Raw genomic sequence first — 16,348 nt, 5'->3', positions numbered from 1 at the left:
GTCTCCTTGTCCTATCTTTAGTTTTACCTTTCCTGCTTCTCTAAGTCTTTTATATCAATCCATTTGGTGTGTCCTTCAATTCTTTCTATTTTTTTATGTTCCTTTAGTTTTTAATTTGTGTTTTTTTTAGGATATTTTGTGGCAAATCCTTTGGGACGCACACCTGGCAGTAATGAACACAAGCTAAATATGGTTAAAAACCTGAAACAATTGTCTTCTACTACTACTAAAGTCACAGTTCAAAAAGAGGGATACATGAAGCTTTACTGGGATTCTGTTTTCAGGATGACTCTATCACACATAGAGCCCTCTTTAGTCAGCGCAGGCATCCATTATCCTTCCCATTAGTTTTCATGGGTTCAAAGATCAGTCCTAATGGAAAAATTTCAGTGGTATAATCCCTAAATGTATTCAAATGTGAGTAAATGAAGGATATATATATTTATTTATTTGTTGACTCAAGCAAAAATAATTTGTATTTCTTTGCTGTCACAATGTGTAGATTTTGTTTCTTTCCTTTGTCCAACAGTTCCCACCTGTGCTTAATTTGGTTGATTATTTGAGTCATTATGTATAGATTCCTATAGTTTTCCTTTTGCCCTTTCTAGATGTTTTTCTGTTAGTTGCTCTGGTTCTTGTGGCATGTATCTTCCTGTAGCTTTGTTCTGGAGTTTTGTTTCTTTCATGGATTACCTGCCTTGCAGCAGATTAAGTGACTAAATTTGTGTGGTTGTTTAATCTGTGCCTATGTCTCAGCTTTGCATTTGGGTGATCCACTGAGGCAACACTCTGCAACACTTGCTCGGCCAAATCTGAAAGTATGTGCAACTTCTCTGTGTACATGCTTGCCCTTTTAAAGCAATTGTTCATAATGTTTCTGTGCAACTGGAGTGGGGGGAATTTTTGTCAGAGTGTTACAAACCTTTGAATCTTCCCCAACCAAGCAAACTCATTGACTAATACTGATTAGTTCTGACCAGACAACAAGCTAACAGCTAGTCTAGGTGAGGCCAAAGTGCAAATCGTGACAGCAGCAGCAGCAGCTAGCTGTAGCACTTCCAGAACAGCTTTGGTCACTTCTGGCAGGAAAATCATCATTATCATTTCTTTCTGAATAAACTGAGTAATCCAAAACTGACAGGATGTAAATGTGTATAAAACAGTGCTTGCAATAACAGCTATGAAAGCTTTGAGATTAGAGTTGTTTTAAGATGGCAAAATTCCACTTTGGTCTTGGCCCTGCTCTTACTAGCCTTTAACCTGTCAATTTGATCAGAACTGATTAACATTTCTATAGACTGAGGTCATTCAAATAACTATCTACAACAGGTAAGATATTATTGATCATAACTTTTGTGCAGAAACCCATCTCATTAATATGCAATGAAAATTACTTGTCACTTTGAACAAACAGTACTCAGTATTTACAGCATATTGAGTTTAGTTTCCTCAAATCGTAGCCATTATACAGTATCTTAGAAACAATGACCCAGTTTAGGCAGTGTAACCCTTCATGACCAGAATTTCTTTATCTAATTAGTTCATTCTCCTCCATTTAACAGCACCAAGAGACTCTTCTTATCTAAACATTGATGGAAATAATCCCAGTGATGTGACTGATCTAAACCTGCAGGTAGTTTCCATGGTGACAGTAAAAGCAATTAGTTTCCTTGGCACTTTATGATGCAGTGTTTCACCTGCAGCACCTCATCATAACTTTTCTCTTGCCTCTGAAGAATTGAGACTTGGTCTTCAAAATGTCTCATATCCGTCTAAGAAAAAGTGTGCTACGGAAGGAAAATCCACTGTTTCAGTGACATTATTTTTTGTTTTTAATGTTTTAGCATTTTTAATGTGACAGGGTGTTATTCCACTCTTGAGAGTCTTTAAAAAATTAAAAGGGGTACACAAACATTACCGGCCTTTTTTCATTTAGATGCACGTTTACATCATTTGCATATCTCTGTGCATCTGCTCTGCCTTTTGAAGGTCAAGTTTATTCTTTCAAGCTAATGGTGAAATTAACAGAAGTTGTACCTTGATAGTGGGAAGCACAAGGTCCATGGCGGCACATTGGCGAGGTGTCAGACTTCTGGCTTCCTCTCGAATGACATGCTCCTGGAGGGAAACCAGAAAGGGTGAATCACTGCAGCAGGCAAAATGGCATTACAAGTCACACTTTGACACACTTATTTTTTTTTACCAGTATAATTGTAATGAAAACACTGAGCCCTTGTTCTTAAGATCCAGATCATTTATTGTTTGGAAAACTAAAGAACCAGGAGCTGTCATTTACACCACTGAGAGATAAACTTCAACCTTGCTATTTCCCATCCATGTCCTAAAAATCCATTTTAATCATGAAAAATCTTTTTGTCAATTCTAATTGGAGCTTCCCTGAACTGTGAATTGATTGCAGTAAATAACTTCTGGCATTGCTTTATTTCCCAGGTGCCAGTGAACCTTACACGGCACTGCCAAAATACAATAAATGTTTTATGAAACGGGGGGCTAAAGAAACTAAAACCACTGATGCAAACATTGCTGCAGTTGCAAATCCTAAACTGCAGAGTTTCATGAATCTGGTCAGTCTGTGAACATTATCACGATCTTGTTGCTGAGTGTTAAGATTAAAACTATAAAACCAACATGGTAGTTGCAAGTTCAGCGTGAGGCACTGTGAAGATGCATCGGCCACTCCTCAGAGAAAACACATAAATACACATTCTCATAATAGTGAAAACACTTATTCAAAAGTCTTTTTAAACATATTTTACTGAGCTGAGGGGGAAAAAAAGTATTGGGACTAAAATAAACAGCTAAGCTGAATAAGTCATATTCCAGCCTTAAATTGTTTTCATCCCTAAAATTACACTTCATTTAGACAGATATTTATTTTGTTGCTCATGTACAGTTCTACTTTCAACTTATATTACTTAGAATTACTTAGAACATCACTTTTGTTGGTCATACCCTGTGTTAATCATGGGCAGAAAGTTTGGGAACATGCCACCATCTTTGTCAGATTATTTTACAATCATCGTATCTTTAACAGAAAGGTTTGTATCCATAATATTCACAATGCTTCTGATATACACTGTGATACAAGATTTGTGTTAAAATCTATGTATGAGAAGGCAAAATCTATCTTTGACCAGACTTTAAACTAGAGCTTTAAATCATACTCTATTAGATTAATGAGTGAAATATACAAAATCTGTTTTAGGATCATCAAAAGATTACCTTCAGTTTGGACAGCTGTCCCAAGTCCTTGGCAGCGTTAAAGATCATCTGAGCCCCCTGTTGTTGGGCACAAGCATATTGTCAAAAAGACAAAAAGAAAATAGTCCTGTAAGATACATGAGTGTAGGAACAAAATCAATTTCAAGATCAAACGGAAAAACACAAGATACTGAGACAAAATTTCAAACATTTAGTGGTAAAATGGTATTTTTTTAAATCACTAGAAATCCATAAACTAATGACAAAAAGGAAAATGTTGACATGATAGCATCAAAATTAGAATTGCATCAGGGCTGACAAAAATAAAACAAAATGAAAAACTGACCAAATGTGAGTCAAGCTCTTACGTATAGAAGGATTAATTCTTTAAAAAACAACAACAAAAAAAAAAAAACATGTTTAAACCCTACGGTGCTGTCTACACTATCTTAGATATTTTTAAAGGAAAAATTTTCTGCTGCGTTTGCACCTCCGTCCACACACAGAGTTCTTGATAAAAACGAATGCTTTTAATGCCACCTTCCATAGTGGAGATTTATAAAATCTGAATTTATGGTAGATCATTTAAGGAGTTGAGTTATGGAACTTATCAGAAATTATGAAGTAGCAGCCTATTTTGTGTATACGTTCTATCACTTCGTGGCCTAGAAATTAAAACAAATATGAAGCTGTTGTTACCCTTTTTTCTGGGTCTATCTCATTTTATCCTGATCCTGTTACTGTCAAACTTTGCTTGTGTGCTGAAATTATTATTAGCTGAGAGGAAACTGTAAATGTAATTAAAAAGAAATAAAAATTTGGGGGGGGGGGATCTCTGGCCAAGCTCTTTCTCTGTGTGTACTGATATGTCATTATGTTGACATTCATTAAGTCTACTGATGCATCATAGGTATTTATGTGTTTTTGTTAGATTGTGTAAACAAAGAAATGAATATGAGCAACAACAACAAAATCTGTTTCATAAAATAAATTTGGAATAGTGTGAACAGGGCTTTTGAGATGGTGCATTGTTTCAACTTCTGTACAGTGATTTATAGTTCAACAGATAAAGGCATGACAGAGAGACAGGTGGTCAAAAGGAAAGATGGTTACAGTCCAGGATGAGAAGAGAATGTCAAAAAGATAAAGAGGTAGATCATTCAAACTCACACTCTGATCACTCAGCGGAGGCAGAACAATTGTCCTCTCGATAGTGTTGAGCACAATTTTCCACAGCTCTTTGAGAACTCGTTTCAGCACCGTCTTCTCACAGATTTTTGCGAATAACATCAAACTGTGAAGCAGCCAAAGGAGGCTTCTGTTAGGGTGACACTTGCAGAACATCTCTCAACCTGAGTTAACAAGACCGAAGGTTTCAAGTAATGACGCCTTCATACATAGAATAAAAAATTGAAAACACCTGTGACTCAGAATAAAAGCAGCAGCTTTACGCTTTAATCTCACCCCCATTGTGCGAACAGGGTCTCAGAGACGGAAGGCAGGATTTTGTATTTCCATATCATTAAGAGGATTCTAAGTAATACCCCATTGGCCTCTACGTTGCTTTGACAAATGGTGGAGAATGATTCTCAGAGCACCATTGGAGTATATCAGTTCTTTCAAGATTGCTGCTCAAGAAACCCACGCAAATAAATACAATCTTAAAGTTGAATTAATAGACTTTCCCCAATGACCCTCAATCTTGGGAAATGTCTAATATATTTTTTTTTATATTTGAAGGGCCTGAAATGAATTAAATTGGAATTTAAATTGACAATTAAGTCATTCGTCACTGTGTCCTAAGGTGAAACATAATTAATAAAACAATTACCCTTGAGAAGGATTTTTTTTGGTTTCCTTAAAGCTGTAGTTTTTTTCAGTCTTTCATGGTATATCTTTGCAATGTGAAAACTGTTTAACCTTATTGATTACTGCATGTTGTTCTATACTAGAGTAATGACTTGATGTATTTGTTTGAGTAAAGACTCCCATTGAACCATAAATGGATGGAACAATCTTAAATCTAAATCTTCGTGTAAGATTTAGTACTAAGCAGATACCTACTTCTTATCAAGAAGGTCCATAAGAGGCCGTAGGACCGTCTCTGCATCCATGGCGGCATTGGTTCCTTTGACAGGCCCTTTCATCTGAACCAGCTCCTGATTCATTTGCTTCACACAGTCCTCAATCACAGGTTTGAAACTGCATGATGATGAAAAACAGCTCTTTAAAGACTTTTCCATAATCTGAATAATAACAGTCAATGCTAGGCTCTTTAAGAAGGCGAAAGCTGATTCCTGCTGTTCCCATCAAATTAATGAAGAGAAATTATGAGCGGAGGTGTCTTTTCTTCAAGCTGAGATGTTTAACGACTCCCTGTGCTCACTAAGCATGACGCACACAAACTTGAGCCAATTAAATTTAGAGTTTGACATTAAAGGTGGTATAATTTCACATATTATGGCTGAAAATGATCTGTTGCAAAATCACACACGTACAGTTTGAGATTCACCCACCTGGAGCCGAACACTCCGCTGAGCTCGTCCAGCACTGTGTTGAGTTTATTCTGCAGCTCCTTTAGCAGATCACTGGCTTCTGCATCCAGCTGTCAGTGCAGTGAAAGACAGACAGTTACTACATTTTTGCACGTTATATAGTAGCCAACACTGGCAAGAGCTCTGTATCTCTGGAGAATGCCTCAACTGTGGTAGGGGGTGTTGGAGGTGGGAGGGTAACAAGCTCAGAGGAGAGGTAACCTGCCTTGCCGGTAGCCTCCCACTCATTTTGCCTGCCATCTGTGCCGAGCAACGCTCTGAATACCAATGGACAGCTCACCTCAGAGCATTGCAATGATGACTGCTAGCCAAGTCATAAGATGTGGTGTCAACAAGGAAGTAGTTGGCAACAGGGACATTTCTGTGCACTATTACACAAGTTACAGTGGAGACAAGATGTTCTTAGGATTAATGCTGAATGTAATGCAAATCTACATATGTATGTGTTTAAGTGAAGTAAGGTGTAATATAAGAGTAATGAATTGCACTATATTGTTCATTTTATGTTTGCATGTAAATTAATGCATGTAAATCTATCTACTGACAGCTCACAGTTGAGTCAGTTTTCAATACGTGCCTATACAAACACATCAACAAATAGCAACCATTCTTATGCCCATGCATAGCATGTTGTTTTCCTAAGCTTCATAAGCATGTTTATGTAATGGATGTGCAGGGGTGTTCATGTTTGTGTTCATTTGGCATTTTGGGCATACACTGACCAAATGAATGGGTATTGGATGTTTGCGCTGCACCAAATATGTAAACGTATTTGTGCTGGTAACTTCATAAATGTGTGCTGAGATGACCGTGTGAGGTGAAGCGCCAGACCACATGCATGACAGATCAACACATCAGACCCAATAAGCTCAGCCACGAAGCGGTTCATCTGACACATTTTCATGGTAGATGGCTCAGCTGGAAAGCGAATGTGTAAACTTAACTTTTTATTCACATTGTTATTCTGTATACATGCCTTCATGTGCACCACAAACAAGGCATCTATGTATGTGTAAATTTTTTTCTTGCACAGAAAATAACCCATAGTTTTTATTCCACTGAGTCAGTTTTGGAAATTATCTTTTCAAGTCTTACCAATAAAAACAATAAATAAATTATTGTAGACCTTGGTCTTTCATCAGCCTTTCAGCCTTCACTGGTCTGGGTTCCAATCTTCAGTTTGGAACGAAAAGAAAATTAGATCTTTTTTTTTAATCCCAGTGACAAATGCATCTTAAAGGAATTCTGGCAAAGGAAGTTTACCCCACCTTAAGATAAACCAGTTCCCTTGTCACCTCCTGGAACATGAAAATTCTACTTTGATTCCTGATTTCTTGCATACACGTAAACTGAATACATGTAGACTGCAGTCCAGATCTGAAAGTCTTCATTCACCTGTAGTCACAATCGTCTGATTTCCATTTACTAAAACAAATTTTAAGTATTTTTTTAAAAAGCTTCAAAAAGTCATGTGATTCAGCCTGTTGGAGCAAGTAACCCAGTCTCTGTCATGTTGCAAGAGCATGGCCCTAAGGCTACTATTCCCCTGACTGTAACTTAAAAAAAGAAAAAAACAAAACAAACAAGAACAACATTAATGGATATCCATAAGTGAAAAATGTAGACACTTTTAGCTTGAAGGATTTCTGAATAATACAGTATGTCATATCTGGAAAACACTGGTCAGTCAAGTATGTGTATTGTGTGCTGGCTTGAGCTGAAATAAGCTCTGGTGAGTCTAATTTTTTGTAAGCGTTCTAATATTTACGGTCACTTTGTCTTTTTCAGATTTTCTTAATGCAAATAATAAAATGACAACCAAAACCTTTACTGTTTTTTTTTTTTTTCATTTGTCAAAAGTGACACTTCTGTGGAGTAACGGAGTAACTATTATAAGATGTAATTTTCTAAAACCTCTGGTTAAAAATTCACTTGAATTTTCCTGGAAATGTGATATAATATCTAGTATTAAGTTACTGGGTAATCCTAAGCTTGCCCGATGCTTTGTAGAGTTGTTCATTAGACGCATTACAAGAAAATCATGTTGTTTGGAATACTTGAAGCACCTGGCTTCTCCATGGTGGCTGGATTCACTCGACAATGACTGGCATGCAGAGTCCTGCAGAGTGTGCAACTCTCCCCTGGCTGACAGCCTATCAGCTGCTGCCCAGCTTTGCTTCACTTTGCTTGTTTCAACAGTCCAATATCTATTCGCTGGCAGGTTGTTATTCTACAGCACAGCCGATCCAAAATGACTCACAGCGCCGAATAAATAAGACTTAACAGACATCTATTTCAAATGGGAAAATGTGTGTCAGGAAATAGGGCAAAATCTAAAGTAAAGTCTGATACTAATCTTGCCAAATCAGTACTTGATGAGGCCATAAATGAGTGTTGTGTTAGATTATTATTAAGCTCTGTTATTGGTGGCACTAAACTATGATAACAGCACTTGCTAATTACTTTGGTTCTCTACGAATGATTACTGGTAGAAAACATTTTTACAATGAAAAGAAACTTGGATCTGAAATCCAGTATATAAGCAGGCTTAAAGGGGATACTTCACAGAAATTACTTACTTCATTTGTAACATATGATTCTTTACAAGCAGCTAAAATTCAACATCTAACTTTTGGAAGGAAAGTTTAGGTTTTGTAGTCCTTATGCTTTAGAAAAAATGACCTACAAGCAATCCAGGTTTAGAGCTACAAACAGATGACAGCACAAGCTCAGTTGAAGGCACAGCTGGAAGGTGCTGAGAGTGTTTAGGAACATGGTCTGAAAAATCCTCTCTGACGCATTCAAGCCTGTAGCTTGGGGAATGGACAGAATGGATCGAAACCACAGTCTGTAACTTGGTGGTGAGCTTTAGGCTCTCCTCCTAGAGCTGGAGTAAAAGTGGAAACAACAACCTAAAGTAAATACCACAGTTCAAAATTAGCCATGAACAGAAAAGTGGCAGGGGGAAAAAAGCTAAAAATAAAGATGGGATCCAATGGTTTAAGCCAATATCCCCAGAGCGCAGGGGATGGTGAGCTTAAGCGGCCTGTCCAAAAGGGTGATGGGTAATTTCAGTTCCAAATGCTCTGTGGCACATGCTGCTGGAAGGGGTGGGGTGAAAAGCATAGGATTGGTGAGGAGGGGCGTGCTTTGTCGTACTAATTGGTAAATGGTAAGTAGGGTTGTTGAAGAGTCCTATTATGCACACACCTTACAGAAGGAGACAACCCCCTCCTCCTGGAGACAGAGAGAGAGCACAAAAAGGAAATAGGGGGAACAGAGGACACAACGACAGGAGATAAAACGTAAAGCAAGACAGGTGTTAGAAACTAGAGGAAAAACATGCATGCCAGTTATAAGAAGCCAAGGGTGCCGCTTCTCAGGTTAAATACTGAAATAGACATGAGAAAATAAGATCACCCTGATTTCAAACACAACACTGAATTTAAGGATTCAACTAGACATTCAATAAAATGGTAAATAAACATGTTTTCCTTATTACTATGTATTTAAAAAGGTGTGAAGTTAATGGGAGGAAAAGAGTGAATGGATACAAAGGAAGTTACAAAAGAGCAGTCATAGTTGGCAGAGAGCAACAAGCCAGAGGGACTGACAGAGGAACTGTAGGACATCAATGCTGGGTCAGTTTGCTTTTCATCAAAACATTTGCAACAACAACTGAATTCTGTTTAGACTGTTGATCTCACAGGACTGTTTTTTTTTTTGTTTCCAAATCAGCTAGCATCCACTCTGTTAAAGCTTAGCATTAGATCATCTAATCTGAGAATTATCCCATCCATCCATCCATCCATCCATCCAACTTTTATATCCACTTTATCCTGTCCAGGTCTGCAGCGAACTGGTGTCTATCTCCAGTGGTCAATGAGCTAGAGGAGGGGTGCATCCTGGGCAAGTCACCAGTCTTTCACAGGGCCATATTAGGTGTTTTTAGGACTCTCTGGGGGTTGTAAGTCAGACTGTCAGACCAACTGTGATGGTCCTTATAAACATAATTGTTTGCTTTTGCACCACCAGGGTAACACCGATTGTGCAACACTGGGTCGATGGTCTGCATGGCCATGTCACTTATGCATGTGACAAGGCTGCATGATATATCCAAAATCTAGCTACATCACAATATCGGTGAACAAAATATCAGTATTAGAAAGGACTGCTTAGACTGTAATAAATTTCAAGTACCATGCATTTACGTTCTGAATACTAATAATATATTTGGGCAATCAAACAGATTCTCACTGGTCTTGATGCCCACACCTAGTTTAGATGACAGAAGAGAAAGTAAAGAGTGAAGAAAATGTGGGTTTATTACAAATGATATTGTTATCGCAATATTAAGCAATTATATTGCACATCACAAGTTTTTTTTTTTTTTATATTCTGCAATCTGAGAAGTCATATTCATCACCAACAACAACGAAGATGCCATAATTGGAGCTCTGTGTTTTGGATCTTTTGTTAAATTATAAAAGGGGAGTTTGAAAGAGCACTAAAACTATTCAGGAGTCATAGGAGCCAAGACTTGTAAAACAGATCAGTCTGCTTTATGCTGAGTACTTTCAAGGCTAAGAACAACATAGTAGACAACAGCAAAAGTTACGTAGTTTTTACTTGTCCAAAGTTAGTACAGTTTTATAAATGAAAGTGCTAGAAGAGCATTCAACTTTTTTGGGTATTCAACAAACATTTATGTATACACCAATCCCATACCTGAGCTAAAAAAAAACATGTATTTTGAAACAGAAGCAATAAATGGCCTGATAAATGTGGTCATAAGGATAGGGAATGGATAAATAATTGCCACTCTAAAAAATAAAAAACAAATAAAATAAAAAGTGAATCACCTCAAATGGTTATAGGCACTGTGAACACAAGCCTAACTTTAAACTTAGGATCTTCTTGCACTGAGGCAACAGTGCTAACAAGCTGCTCCAACATGCTGTCATTTTTGTTAATCCTTTTAGTGGAAATTTACATTAGTTGTGTATCAGATATATAAAGATGCATTAGCATATGATAAAGACACCACAGACAAACACTTATGTGTATCTACAGACCTGTTTGCCTCCCATAGACTCAAACATCTTCTCCAGTTGAACACGAAGTTGCTGAATGTTGTTGAGAATGATACAGGGCTGCAAAGAAGAATGTGAATGTGACCTCTTTATCTTTTCTAACACAATCTATTACCCAATAGTTATTAAATGTATTTAATGGTCAATGTTATCCTGAAAAAAACATAAACATTAAATGTTTGATTTATATCTCTTGCAATGACATAGTAATAGTTTGTGAGCCTTTCACTACCCACTGTAATCTGAAATACAATGCAAAATGTCTAAAGAAAAATTACAAAGTTACCAATAGTAAAATCCATCAGTTTTGATTTCCTGACACATCATCTGTACAAAGAAGCAAAGTGTGTGTGCAAACGTCAGCAGGGAAATACAATGCATAACGCAACCAGGAGAGAAATGTCTGCACTGAATCTGTCAGGAGTTATCGATTCTCTGCTCCATAACAAGTTTAACAGATGACAGACATTAATCACAACACTTTTTATGGAGACCAAGAATAAATCCACAGAGTTCTTAAAGTCTGACATATAACATGCATTATCTACTCAAAAACACAACAGATGAGAATACAACACATCTTAATTAGTATATTGGTAATGAATAGTACTAATACGATAATCCTGCATCTCAGAGGAGAGGGATGACTGGCATCTTTCAAACCCCAAAACAGCTAAAGTGTCTCTGCGGCAACATGTGACGTCTTCCTCTCTTTTAGATTTATGAGTGAATTTGTGCATTAGTGATTAGATATTCTCAATCAGTTACTATACAACAGACACAACTACACTGTAGATTATTCTATATTAAGGGAAGTACAATAACACAAGATAAAGTACTAGGTTCCAGATAAAAACACAGAGTTGAAGCTCAGGTGATAGGCATGACTTCAAGCTTCTCTGTGTCCACATGCACAGACCGGTTGTTTCACCTCTTCAACCCCTGACTTTTTAAACAATAAGGAAGAGCCAGTAACCTTGATCTGCTGAGCCCTCGGGCCCTTAACCATAAAATATTTGAGCTCACCAATTTGAAATTGTAGTACAACTTGATTCAATCTCTCCAGTGTGTGTAAGTCTGTGAGCCTTTTTTTCCATCAATAGTCTCTTTAGTCCTGTCATAAAGGGAACATTTTACATTTTCTCTGGGACAACTGTAATGAGACTGTCAACACTGTAAAGAAACATCTGCCTGTTCCTTTCCAACACTGCCTCTTATTGCTCACTTATTCCGCATCAAAAACCAATGTGAATAATTAGGACAACTGCAAAACTCTGTACTTAGTCGTCCATCAGATTAAACAATTGACAAAGAAAATACCAATAACTTGCCCCCATCAACTATGGACAGTGAGATGAATAACTGTTTCTCTGTTAGGGACAATGTTAAGGGCTTTACAGAAGCCCATTTTATCAAACTGATATCTAAAACACATTTTCATGTTTATTCAAGGCCTCCATTCCAAGCACTAATAAAGACAGTAATTATATACTTGGGTAACTTAAACTAAACTTTGCTGTCTACATTTATAGAAAATGTGTGGGCACTTACCACCTTCTCCTTATTCAAATGTGATGGAAAGTCCTTGGAAATGATTGCAGCATATTGCAAAAGAACTTTGTTGATAGTCTGCGGGGAATGAGAAGGGGGGAGTTTTATGGTTACATTTTGTTTGCTCTTCTATAATTTATACGTTCTATTATGAAATGTTAATATCAAACACAATAAAAATACCGGTGAGTCAGTTTAGATCAATGACAGACTATTTAAGTGGGAGTTATTACTGGCAATGGGAGTAATTGGGGTTCACAGGGAGGCCAGTGCAAAAAGCCTGACCTTCGCGAAGCGGCACATGAAGTGAGCCAGAGCCTGTGGGTTTGGACACTCCAGCTTCTTGATAATCTCAAAACTCTGGTTTAGCTGAGTGAACACATCCACCACCGAACAGGAAAAGAGGGCATGATCTGAGGTTTGCTGAAACTGAAACAGAGGAGAAGACATGCAAACAAGTTTACATGCAAAGAGATTTTAAAGCAAAGAAAGGAAAAAAAATAGACAAATGTTAAATCTTATAATTAGACCCATTTGCTTAAGTTAGTGCCTCATAATTGTGTAACTTTATTAAGGGTAGTGACAAGAACATTTGATAAAGATATTAGCTGTTTATTATGCTTAACATTCTGTGGCATGTCCATGTAGATCCTTAAAAACAGCTGTGAAGAACTAAAACTAACAATTAGTGTGAATTTAAACCTGAAACAATTAGATTCTTCTTGTAAATAAAAAAAAAACATGTACAATTAATGCATCAAAATAATTAACAAAAAATTACACATGTCAGGTTGAGGAAAATGGAAAGCATTTTTGAAGCATGATGGATACACTTATCAATCATTGTGTAAATATTGCATTTGGCATATAAAATGTGTGAGCTGTCCTTCTTTGGAGTACCCAGTTATTCTAAAGCTTTTTCCAAGAAAACATAAAAGCTGATGTTCTAAGAATTATTTAGTTTTTAAACTAAGTTCTTTTTAACTTAACCAAAGAAAATAAAACTATGCATTGAACTTCGATTGACAGGAGCAGGACTAAGAGCTTTGTGTGTGCTATTAAATAGATCAGACAAAACAATATATTCTCTATTTTGGATAAATTTGAACACGCAAGCTTATAAATGTCCACAAATGCATCAATATACTACACTGCTCTTTTCACAGGCTTTTTCATACTTCCTGTCATTTTTTTTCTAATATCCCTCTAAATCCCCGTTGCCCCAAATAAAGCATGTTTTACTTCCCTTTTTATATAAATGTTTAATTATTATTTCATTTTTATTCCTGTCTTGTCATATCTCAAGGCAAGATGTGTTTCTGACTGTGCAAAATTTCCTTCATCTTCCCATATCCTCCTACTCAAGATGTAAATTCAGTCTTGGGAGGCCGTCCTTGTTAATAAGAAAGCATTCTTTAAGTGGTGTGGGCAGATAGAAATAAAAGTTACATCCTGAGAAATAATTCAGCGCTATACTCACTCCATCTTTCTTGTCCCTTTCAAGGGCTCCATTGAGGAAATCCATGGCAACATCTTCATTCTCATCAAGCCACTGAATGACAAATGGCTCAAACCACCTAAAAAAAGAAAGTTTCTATCATTATTAGAGGTTCTTGTGATTTGTCTGAAGAATAAAATGAGTAGGAGTTCCACGGTTAAGTAATTTAAAGGCCAGGGCTTATTTAAAACATACAGGATAATCAATCTAAACCGATTACAATACACTCAACAGTAAACAGATTTCAGGGTGTTTATGATTAAAGAAACAGCTCTTGCAGGTCTTGATATCAGGTATAAGTTTGTCAAGAGATTAGATGCTGAGGCTCAGAGGACAGATGGGGCAGCTACATTTGTTGGCAGAATAATTATGCTGTTCCGATTTGAACTTTGTCATTCCCTTGTTTAATGTTGTGCCTGACTTTGTCATCAGAGCAATGAATGTCCCTCCAAAGCAGCTCTATGCTCCGGCTGAGGGCAGCTTCCACTCAGGGGAAAGCCAGTAAATAAGGCGGGTGCGATGACAGAGAAAACACAGACAGAACCACATGTGTTTGTGAGTTGGTGTGCTCGTATAATCTGCAGGCCATGCCTCCTGAAACAATCAATCCTGCTCAAGATGGTGTTTGAGTGACAGTGTTAGAGATGAGTGACAGTGTTAGAGATGAGGGGGGTGAGTCATTAATCTGATAGGCTGGATGGAAGAGGGCACTGCAGTTCCCGCTTGCATTACACATGTTTATATTACAGTGATCCTTGCCTTGCTGCATAAGGTTATAAATGCAAAGTGAAAAACCTGCTTTTAGGCTGTAAAAAAGCATTCTATTATTCAAAGCAATCAATAATCAGCCTGGTATTTTTTTGTAACGTTATCATGAATCACCAGCAAGGATCATATGGACATAAAGGTTTTACAGATTCAGTTTTAAACACAGAAAGCTGATCTGACTTATGGTCTCATTTTCTCAATAATTCATTACTGAGTTTTTTCTGCTGTTGGGGTTTGTAACTTACATATTTGTTCATGCTGAATGATACATGCAGGTATGGAGGGCAACATATGCTACATTTAAGATGCCATTTTCAGGAAGTGTTTTTTTGTTTTTTTTTACCGTCTGATGCCAAACTAAAGGCTGAACGTATTACAGCATGGCTCAGTAGAAATAAAATATTGGATGCCAAACTACCCTGTCAGCAGTCCAGACCAATAACTAATTGAAATCATTTAACACATTACAAAATTAAAAAGCTATGAAAAAAAGAAAGGTTGTTAATTGTGCAGCAAGAATTGGGGAAAATGTCAAACTTCAACACTAAAACAACTGGTCTCCTTTGTTTCTAACTGTCTGCTGAATACTAATATTGCCAAACTCATTTCCCCTTTGTCATATGCATTAACGTTTAATGTTAAAGCTGTATATTAAATAAAATATCCTGACAGATTTTAATAAGATCAATAATGTCATGCAGTTAAACAGCATAACGCTGAAACTATATGAGCAATGGCTAAAAATTATAACCTTTATGGTGGTCAGGTTTAATAGACTGTATGTTGCATTAGTTAAGCATAATTAGCACTATTTTGAAACCTGCAAAAAAAATAGTAAACCTTTTGAGCATACCTCTATCTTTATCACAATTTTCTGTTGGCGTGTGTCAGCATAAAATCAGTCATAAAGTGCAAAATGTGTGTAAATGTGTGTTTCTCTGCATGCACATTTGTGGTGACCAAAAGACGAGGCCACTTACAGAGAATACTCAGGTGGAACATCCTTGAAGGCCGGCAGGTCACGTACGTACTCATTATGGAACCATTTGACTTTGAAGTGAAGATTCATGTATTCAGTGCTTTTGCATAGGCGATGCTTTTCATGCTCTGTAATGCAGATTAAAACAAGAGATACACATTTTTTAATGACTCAGCATAAACTGAAATCATAACACTTACACAAAGGAGTCTTATTCTTATAGCCTAACCAGCTTATCTGCTGCATATGCTGTTCTACATTAATATATGTGCAGTATATATTGCATGTGCTCTTCTTTTCAACAGCATTTTCAAAGATTCACAAGAACAGATAGACACAAGCACACACTAACAAATAATAAAAGAATAAATATCCCCATAAACATAATTCACTGAGCTGCAGCAGCTGCCTTTAATTTGACATTTTAACAAGGCCAACTAGAGAAGTTGCATTTCCTGCGAAAATGCAGTGTGAATGCTTTTTTTGCTGAATGATTTTGCTGAAAGCGGCTGAAGATATGCTGAACAGCTGAAGTTTATGAAGATATAAAAAGTGGAACAGAAGCTGATTTGTAGAAGATTTGCATAAGGTAGAAGAACAAAAGCTGAAAGAAGCAGAAATTAGTTTAAAAAGCTGAAATTAGTTGAAAGAAGCTGAAAATGAGAAGAGCAAAGCCGAAATT

At 36.9% G+C, this 16,348-nt stretch overlaps 1 protein-coding gene across 5 annotated transcripts in view; it reads right to left on the bottom strand.

Annotated features, from left to right (window-relative positions):
• The window catches only part of LOC108237353 (protein unc-13 homolog C), a 106,239-nt gene that overhangs the window by 10,947 nt on the left and 78,944 nt on the right, over positions 1–16,348 (bottom strand). For 3 of the 5 annotated variants that reach the window (XM_017418712.1, XM_037979856.1, XM_017418713.1), the window contains 11 exons: positions 15,668–15,794; positions 13,902–13,998; positions 12,707–12,850; positions 12,422–12,499; positions 10,853–10,930; positions 8,988–9,014; positions 5,739–5,827; positions 5,287–5,424; positions 4,393–4,516; positions 3,244–3,300; positions 2,038–2,118 (listed from right to left, as the gene is read on the bottom strand). In XM_017418712.1, the coding sequence (XP_017274201.1) occupies positions 2,038–2,118; positions 3,244–3,300; positions 4,393–4,516; positions 5,287–5,424; positions 5,739–5,827; positions 8,988–9,014; positions 10,853–10,930; positions 12,422–12,499; positions 12,707–12,850; positions 13,902–13,998; positions 15,668–15,794 (1,040 nt within the window). The remainder of the gene's footprint in view (positions 1–2,037; positions 2,119–3,243; positions 3,301–4,392; positions 4,517–5,286; positions 5,425–5,738; positions 5,828–8,987; positions 9,015–10,852; positions 10,931–12,421; positions 12,500–12,706; positions 12,851–13,901; positions 13,999–15,667; positions 15,795–16,348) is intronic. The other 2 variants (XM_017418714.1, XM_037979858.1) reach the window with 1 other exon arrangement.

Source organism: Kryptolebias marmoratus, linkage group LG15 (genome assembly GCF_001649575.2).
Source record: "Kryptolebias marmoratus isolate JLee-2015 linkage group LG15, ASM164957v2, whole genome shotgun sequence".
Lineage (NCBI taxonomy): Eukaryota > Metazoa > Chordata > Actinopteri > Cyprinodontiformes > Rivulidae > Kryptolebias > Kryptolebias marmoratus.
The sequence above is the reverse complement of the archived record's forward strand: the minus strand, read 5'-3'. Positions and strand labels throughout refer to the sequence as shown.